At 42.8% G+C, this 9042-nt stretch overlaps 1 protein-coding gene across 2 annotated transcripts; it reads right to left on the reverse strand.

Annotated features, from left to right (window-relative positions):
* On the reverse strand, positions 266-8799 carry TOMM5 (translocase of outer mitochondrial membrane 5). 2 transcript variants are annotated; one of them, XM_005683883.3, is made up of 3 exons: positions 8594-8799; positions 5600-5661; positions 266-749 (listed from the first exon to the last, which is right to left on the reverse strand). In XM_005683883.3, the coding sequence occupies exons 1-2, from the start codon at positions 8712-8714 to the stop codon at positions 5627-5629; spliced, it is 156 nt and encodes a 51-aa protein (XP_005683940.1). In that variant the 5' UTR covers positions 8715-8799; the 3' UTR covers positions 266-749; positions 5600-5626. The 2 variants fall into 2 exon arrangements, with proteins under 2 accessions (XP_005683940.1, XP_005683939.1); XM_005683882.3 differs by lacking the exon at positions 266-749 and having other exon boundaries at positions 5304-5661.

The raw sequence follows: 9042 nt of genomic DNA on the forward strand, positions 1-9042 counted from the left end.
AGTGCTTTCTGTCAGATCAGGAATAAATAAGCACCTTGCAACTTAGGGGACAATAAAGTAAAAAATACGAATTCTTTTCATGGTGATGAACTTCTAAGCAGTAGAATGCTTGCTAACAACAGTGAGGGTTTGGTTAGAGGAAAAAGTAGATGTTAAATTAAATGCCCTTCTCTTCAGCTTCTTTACCAGCATCATTGTTTCACTAGGCTAACAACAGTATTTTACTAAGAATGATTTTCTCAAGATTTACTAGGTTTAAGGTTTAACTTACACTTTTATTTTTATGTTCAATAAAGAATCCATGTCTTACACTTGTGACCAATGAAAACAATGGTTATTACAAAAGTTGAGTGAAATTCTATAATTGATGTGAAGGTTCAATACAAAGCTTATTAAATTTTATTCAAAAGTATACCGAAAATATATAGATACTGAATTTTACTAATGATGGTAAATGAGCAATTCATTAGATCATTTCCTGGTTCTAATTTTCATCTAGCACATTTCTAAACATTTTTTTTGCAATATCTTTATTATTTCAAGTAATTTATATATTGTTTTTCTTCTGTCAGCTCAGATAATCAGAGACAATGCAATTTGAATTTGGGGAAGAAGAGCATCACGTACATTCCCACTGCTGTATCACACCCAGCAGGAGTCTTCATTATGTTTCCACACTGTCCCATAAAAAGTAGTCTTCAGTCTCTTGGTATCACAAACATATGTGCACTTAGCTACTTTCTTCCCTCCTAAATAAACATACAAATTGGGGTAGAGTAAGTTATAGTAGGTCAACTGTGGTCCTTGTCAGATGACTATATATACCTTAGCTGTAAAACCAACAAGCTGATCTAATGGAAACAGTTCAAAAGGTCACGTTAGTGATACACATCTTTTTGGAAAACGAAACCAAAGGATTCTGTTTTTCAGAACAGGAACTTTCCTCTCCACTGAAAAGAAAGGAAAGGTATTTTGGGCCAAAAGATCAGATAGGAAAACCAATAGTCAGTGCAGAATCTCTACTGTAAATAAAGAGGACCGAGGAGTGAAGCCTGGGACACCACCAGTGTCAGAGGTTAAAGATGAAGAACCAGCAAAAGAATCTGAGGAAGGATGGGTGAGTCGAACAGAAAGGGTAGATAAAAGGAAAATCAAGAAGGCCTGTAAGGTGGTTAAAATAGTAAGGAAGTGTGTTGAATACTGCTGAAAGGGCAAGACAGGTTAGTTAACCTTGACAAGAGCAGTTTCAAAAGATTGGTGGGGATGCAAACCTAACTGGAATGGGTTCGGGAGATAACAGGAGGAAGGAGTGAAAATAGAAACAGCCTTCTTGAAGCATTTAACTGAGAGCAGAGAAATGGGATGGAAGACGGAGAGGGGTGAGGATTCAAGAGGATTATGGTGGATGCCATGCCGAACCACCCAGATTTCAACTTTGGATGAAGGAACTCGATCAGCCAGCAGCTATAAAGGTTGGCTACAGACACCACACAGCTGCATCCCCCTCAGGAGATGCCTTCAGCTGAAGGAAGCTGCCTGCATATAGTACACCGGCCCAGCAGCCCCTGTGCGGTGGCTAGGCAATGCAAGGGCAGAAAGGCCCTGCCCTCTGGCTTTGCTCAGGACTTCTCTGAAGGGCCATCTAGCATCAGATACCTGTGGGACTGACTGAAGCTGCTTTTTCAACCAAGGCGACTATTCTGGCTTGCCTAGGACTGAAGTTTCCGTGCTAAACTGGGATAGTCCTGCATGGCTAATCAACCTATTGCAGCTGCACCACAGTTCAACTTCTCCTCCCTCCCAAACTTGTTTCACTTGCTCTCAGAAGTGCTTCCCCATCCCCCCAAATACTTCCCCTAAAACCTCCCGTACAAAATTTCAGCATCTCCTCCAGGGGAACAAATGTGCAACAGGGCTTTTTTAAAAGTCAAAGGAAATCACAGCCCTTTTGAATCCTATAGGGAATGATCCAAGAGACTTGATGGGTCATGATCATCAGGTAGCTGATGCAGGTGGGACTGAGGAGTTTGGTCTTAAATAGGAGAGGGCTTTCCTACCGGAATCTTCCTGACCTAGGTATCAAACCCGTGTATCCTGCATCTCTGCCTGGAGAAACCTATGGACAGAGGAGCCTGATGGGCTATAGTCCATGGGGTCGCAAAGAGTTGGATGCCACTCAGCGACTAACGCTTTGACTTTCCTAATGGGAGGGAGGGTACAGCTACTGGTGGGTGGGTCATTTATGGGAGCTTTCCTCTGGATGCCGCTATTTTCTCGGGGAAAGCAGCAGCAACACCGTCACCTGAGCTTGAAGATAAGGGGAGATCCTAGAGGTCCGAGAAGGTGTCACATGTCTATCTAGTGGACTAGAACGAACTAAGGAAATGCAGTGGTTCTACAGGACCCAGCTGAGGTTCAACAGTCACCATTTTCCAGGTAGAGCCTGTCAGGGTGTTTGTTTCTTTCCAGACAATTCAGCTGCAGAGAGTAGGATTTAACCAGGATGGGGTTTTGCCAGACAAGTACACTGACACCACAGGGAGGGAAGAGATTTGAAGGTGTGTGCAAGAATGATCACAACACTGGCTAGTGGAGTGAGCTGAGGCATGGAGGTGGTGAAGCACAGCGATGAGGGGGCAGGATAAACATTATGAGAGGGGCTAGTGGGGCTGAACTATTTGTAGTGGAGGAAAGAAATCAAATCTAAATCTAGGCTATGGCTGTGGGGTTCAGTGATTCAGGAAGGCTGAGGTCTGAAAATGACTTTCCAGAGAAAGCAGATCTTGGCAGGAGGACACTTTCAACTTTCCCCCACCAAATCTAAACCTTTATTAAAGTAGTAGGCAGAATGCCCCCACCCCAAAATGACTATTGTCCTAAATTCCAAACCTGTTAGTATGTATCTCATATGGCAAGAGGGGGTTTGGAGATGTAATTAAAGATTCAAGGAAGATTCCCTAATTTGTAGTTTAAGCAGCTATGTTGATGAAGCCATTTACTGAATTTGAGCAAAAAATTTCAAGTGAGAAGTACTGGACCGTGAGAAGTACTGGGTCCAGTTTTGGACCTGCCAAGCTGAAAATACCTGAGATGGAGTTGTTAGGTGGGCAGATGGATAGCCAAACATGGCCAACACTTCAACTTGAAATAAACAGTGGGACTTTCTGCTAGATAGATGGTAAATAAAGCCATGGTCACAGCTGAGGAAGTTTATAAGGAAAAGATAATCCAGGACCAGAAAGTACTTCAAGCCTGATCAGTGAATAATAAAATTCTGCCAAAGAGGGTGGAACAGATAAGGGATTTACCCTAGCTCTGAAGAGGATGAGGCCACAATACAGGAAATGAGGGAGGAGTGGTATAAATGTATTGGTTTGCTGCTGCTGCTCTAATAAATTATTCAAACTTAAAACCACACAAATTACCTTACGGTTGTGGTCAGAAGTTTGAAACAGGTCTTGAGGGGTTAAAGTCAAGGTGTCTGCAGACCTGCGGCCCTTCCGGAGGTTCTAGGAGAAAATCTGTGCCCCACCCTTCCCAGCTTCTGGAACACAGAGACGGCCCACATTCCTTGGCAGGCGGCCGTATCATTCCAACCTCTGCTTCTGTTGTAACATCTCTGACCCCGCTTTCTTTCTCCCTGTTCTAAAACCCGTGTGATTACATTGGGTCCACCCAGATAATCTAAGATACTCCCTGCACCTCCGGAGTCTTCCCTGAATTCTTTCTTTCCCTTACATTACATTCCTCCGAATCAACATGTACTAGTCTGCTCATTCCATCCTCTTTGACCTTCCCTTCAAATCTAGGCCCCACATTGCATCTAGGTTTAAGTAAGCAATTTTGAACTCCTCTGGATCAATATGATTTGAATACCTTAATCAATTCCTACCTGGCTCCCCCTTCTTTACCCTTTCCCCATAAGATAAATGTAGTTATTCCTTCAAATCTGAACCAGCAGCAAGGTGAGGTCCTTCAGATATCCATTTGTGTGGCATCCTTTGGTGAATTATAGACCCCAAAATGGCAGTCCCATGATTGTCCATTCCCAGCTTCTGGCACAAGAGCATGGCATATAATAGAAACTATAACTGATAAATGAGTTATTAATCTCTGGGACTTTTGTCCATGGAATTCTCCAGGCAAGAATACTAGAGTGGGCTGCCATTCCCTTCTCCAGGGGATCTTCCTGACCCAGGGATCAAACCCAGGTCTCCCATATTGCAGGCAGACGCTTTACCATCTGAGCCACCAGGGAAGCCCCTAAAGGCCAGACCTTATGTTAGATCATCTTCCTTATAAATATCTGCAAGAGAACAAGCATCTCACTTTAACAAGACAGTTCTGTAATGCTGGAGGCTATTTCACACTTTGCCAGATTCTGCCCTGTACTTTAGAGCAGGTGTCCCATAAGCCAAATTCAGCTTGCCACAAATAAGCCCTTTTTGCAGGAAAGACTTAAGACAAAACAGCACCCCTCATGACACTGAACACCGAGCAATTTAAATACATGGCAAAAAGTTTAGCTGATTTAGTGTGATAAGTTCAGAAAACTAAGCCTAGGAAAATCAAAAGGATATGCAGGAAAAGGCAACAATAAACAGTGCTTGGAGTCCTAATGAAATCAATCTAATGAAAATCACACTAATAAGTACACAGAAAGGAAGCAGAAATGAGATGTGTGAGAGACAGAGGTAAGGACAGGAAAGAGACATAATCCTCACATGCAGAAGTCAGCAGGCAACATCTAAAACAGAAAAATCATAAAGTAACAACATAATTGTTATTTACAGACAGAAAGGTAAACTCAATGTAATTCTTGAAAAAGAGGTGAATGTCATGGTATCTGGGAGGAAAGTTAAGGACTCTCCCCTTCTCCCAACAAACTTGGAGAACTGCCTGACTTTAAAAATACAGCATTTTCCCCTTTGGTAGTATTACATATTCTCAGCCTCAAGCAGTAATGCTGCCTTTCATAAAGACTGCTTAAGAATAGAACCATGTTATTTTATCAGGACTAGCAAATTCTCCAGTCCCAAACAGGAGGAACTCAATGTGGTTTGCAATAGTCTCAGTGTTACAGTAGTCTCACCAGTGATTGTTTGTTTGCAGCAAAAATGTGGGTTAAGAAAAATAAAAGCCCTATTTTTCTTATTAAAAATATAGACTAATAGTCCCGTGCTTAAACGACATGTTTGTGTGCTGGCTTCCATAAAACATAACTAACGGAGAGGAATTCTTCAACAAATATACTCCAAACAGAAGTAAAAAAGTACACAGAAATGACTCACAAGACAGGGCCATTGCAGACATAATTCCCTTATAATTCATACTTGCTAGAAAACGGAGTTTGACATCATGATGTACAATTACACTCACATTCATTGAGGCTGATATCACAGGTATAAGGGAATACTATGACTGTAAAACGTCTCTTCATACTTGCCAAAGAGTTTTAGCTATAAAGGTCAGGTACCAGCGCCAAAATTGTTCTTAACAAGTAGAATTTTTATGTCCATTCAGTCGAAGAGTCTCTTACATCTTTCTGGGCCTATTCATTTCCAGATAGGAGAAGAAACTGTAACCAGGTTCTTCATACCATGCATTCACACGTGACACCCACTCTTCATATGCTGTCCAATTTCTTTAAGATAAAAGGAGCTGAAAGGAAAATAAACCCAGAATTTGTTCTCAGATCCAGATCATCATAAGTTACATTATGGAATTACAGGACTGGGAGATAAATTTTACAGTTCAACACATTTTTCAAACAAATGATGGCTAAGCCTTGGCCTGTGCACCCAGTAAAAGCAAACTGCTGTCTTTCAAGGGAGCCCATCCCACTGTCGTGCAGCTACAAGTATTATAAAGTTCACTCTTACACTATACAAAATCTTTTCTTCATGTAATTCTCCTCTTAGGACATACAGAAGAAATCTAATCCTCCTTCAAATGACAACTTTTTACTTTGTGATGTTACTGTCAAAGGAACAAAACTCTGGAAGGAACAAAATGGCATTTCTCACTTTAAAAAAACACATTTGAAAGGCAGAGAGTGGGGGAAAACACTGAAGTAAGGATCCAGAAAGCTAGACACATATGTTCGTTCCCCCACTGATTAGTCATATATTATTTGTGTGCTTCAGTTCACATCTGATACAGTCCTACTTCAGTTACTATGAGGAGAGTGGTGTAGATAAAAACGTTTAGCACACAAGGAAGTGCTGTCATAGGGATCTAAAGAAGTGATATTTTTGTCTTGTTTAACAGTGCTGTGGCCAAAATAAGCATGGGAAAAGATGCTCAGCATCATTAATCATTAGAGAAATGCAAAACAAAACTACAGTGAGATATCACTTCACACCCACGAGGATGGCTACTGTCAAAAAACTTGGCAAGGATGTGGGAAAATGGTACTCTTGTACCCTGTTGCTATGAGTATAAAAATGGTATTGCTGCTATGGAACACAGTATAGTGGTTCCTTTAAAAAAAAAAAAAAAAAAAGGGATGGGGGGGTTCTGCCAGCAGCTAGGAGGAGCAAGGAATGGGGAATTACTGTGTAACAGCTATAGAGTTCAGTTTTACGAAAGAAACAGTGTTCCGGAGATGGTGGTGATGATTACACAATATTATTAATGTATTTAATACATTAAATACTTAAAAAAAAAACCCAATTCTTATCAGAAAAAAAAGTAACAGTCATCAAAAGAATGGATCAACTGTGGTATATCCATACAATGGAATAGTATTTGGCAATAAAAAGGAAATACTGATACATGCTACAATATGGACAAACCTTGAAAACATTATGCTAGACATGGTCATATACTGTACAGTTCCATTTATAAAAAATATCTGGAATAGGGAAACCTCTAAAGACAAAAAGTCCCTTAGTGGTTGCCAGGGGCTAGGGAAGGGGGAAAATGGGAGAATGACACCTAATGGGCATGGTGTTTCTTTCAGAAGGGAAGAAAATGTTTTAAAATAGATTGTGGTGATGGTTGCACAACTCTTGACTACACAAAGAACCAATAAACTGAACATGCAAATTACATCTCAATTTAAAAAGTGGTAAGGCTTCCCTCGGGGCTCAGAGGTTAAAGTGTCTGCCTGCAATGCGGGAGACCTGGGTTCAATCCCTGGGTCGGGAAGATCCCCTGGAGAAGGAAATGGCAACCCACTCCAGTATTCTTGCCTGGAGAATCCCATGGATGCAGGAGCCTGGTGGGCTCACAAAGAGTAGGACACGACTGAGCGACTTCACTGTCACTTTCAAGGATCAGTATTCTCTTTTGTTTTGTTTTTAAACTGATTCGTCTCAAACACAAAGGTCATTGAAAAGCAGCAAATGTTTCATTGGCAACTAAGTCAACCAAAAAAAAAGGCAAGAGGAGGAAATTAGCAAGTTGAGAGTTGCAAGCTGTTGAAGGAGCAAAATGACTTGGTAGTTTCCCTTTTCCAAGGGCTCCCTCTCCTGGGGAAGCAGAGTAACACCACATACAGTGAAGGACAGAGTAAAAGAGACCCGACCTCAAGAACTCTGGCCTTAGGCCCAGAGCCTTACACAAGATGACCGTGGTATGGTCGCCATTTATCTGAATCAACTCTGCCTCTCTATCCAGACCTATCAATAATACAGAACAAGGAACAAAGAAAAAGTATACTGAACTAGAAATCTAGCAACAGGGGCAATTCACTTCTGAGACTCCTATCAGTAAAACTAGAGCACTGATCTATAAAACTGTATCTAGCTCCAGTACCGTGTGCCTATAATTCTACTACTTGGCGAAAGGCCCTTCTGAAAATGGAGTTCTTATTTGCAAAGCGGATATACAGAGACTTAGGCCAAGATCAGGCAATGCAAATATTTTCTACCAAACGTAAAAATCAAATAAATGTTCAGGTATTACCATTAACTCTATCGATCCTTTCTTCTTCTTAAGAAAAAAAAAAAAAAGTAATCACCTATTTCACCCTCTTTACAAATAAAAGGAACAAAATCTGGATTTCAGAGGTTAGCACTAATGGAAGGAAACTTGGCAGTCAGTTAAGAACTCTGGATTCTAGGTCAAGATCATTCACTGAATCGCTGAATGACCTTGAGCCAGCTATTGCTCCACTCTAGATACCAGCTTTTCTGTTTGCAAAACGAGGGGCTTGCTCCTGGGGATGAAGTTAGTTTTGTTTAGTTGCCAAGTCTCATCCGATACTTTAGCTCTCTGTCCACGTGATTTCCCAGGCAGAATACTGGAGTGGGTTCCCATTTCCTTCTCCAGGGGATCTTCCCGACCCTAGGGATCGCACCCGCAAACCTTAGAGGCTCTTTCAACTCAATCGTCCTTAAGGAGGGGCTGAGTGATTAACCTCGTGGTCCGGCTCGCCGCGTGCACTCGGTCCCCCCCCCCCGCCCCGACCCGTAAATCCTAAGCCTTGCCCGCCTGCGCCCGCCGCCCTCAGCGTGCACAGCTCTTGTTCCTCGCAACTGCTTAGCTCTTGCTCCAAGGCCCCCACAAGGCCGGTGGGACCAGAGCCGGGTGGGCAGGTGGCGGCGAGCTCCCTGCGTCTCGCGGCCACAGCCTGGAGGGTACTTACTGACTCTCAACAGGGCCACATAGATGAGGAAGTTCCGTATGGAGGAGATCACATCCTCGCGCATCTTCCGTTTCATCTCCTCTGGGTCCAGCTTCGGCGCAAGGCCCTCGATCCGGAACATCTCAGCTCTCGCTAACGGCTGCCAGCTGCCACCCTCTCGGATCTTCTCCGCAGCCTCCCGGCGCCCGGAATTCGGCCCAACCCATTTCCTGTTCCCGCCCCTCATTTTTACGCGTGGCGACGAGAGCCTGCGAAGGACAAACTTCCTCCTTAAATTGAGCTGTTCTGAAGGAGGGTGGCCTGAAGAGGGTGCTCGCAGTCTTAGCGACGCAGGACTCCTGTTCTTCCAGGCCTTTTGTTAAACAACCTCTGTCCTGAACCGGGTGCGCGTAGCTGAAGGGAGCCGGTCAGAGGGGGAGGTGTGCATAGGTACCATCATAAATAATAAT

This window comes from Capra hircus, chromosome 8 (assembly GCF_001704415.2).
Source record: "Capra hircus breed San Clemente chromosome 8, ASM170441v1, whole genome shotgun sequence".
Lineage (NCBI taxonomy): Eukaryota > Metazoa > Chordata > Mammalia > Artiodactyla > Bovidae > Capra > Capra hircus.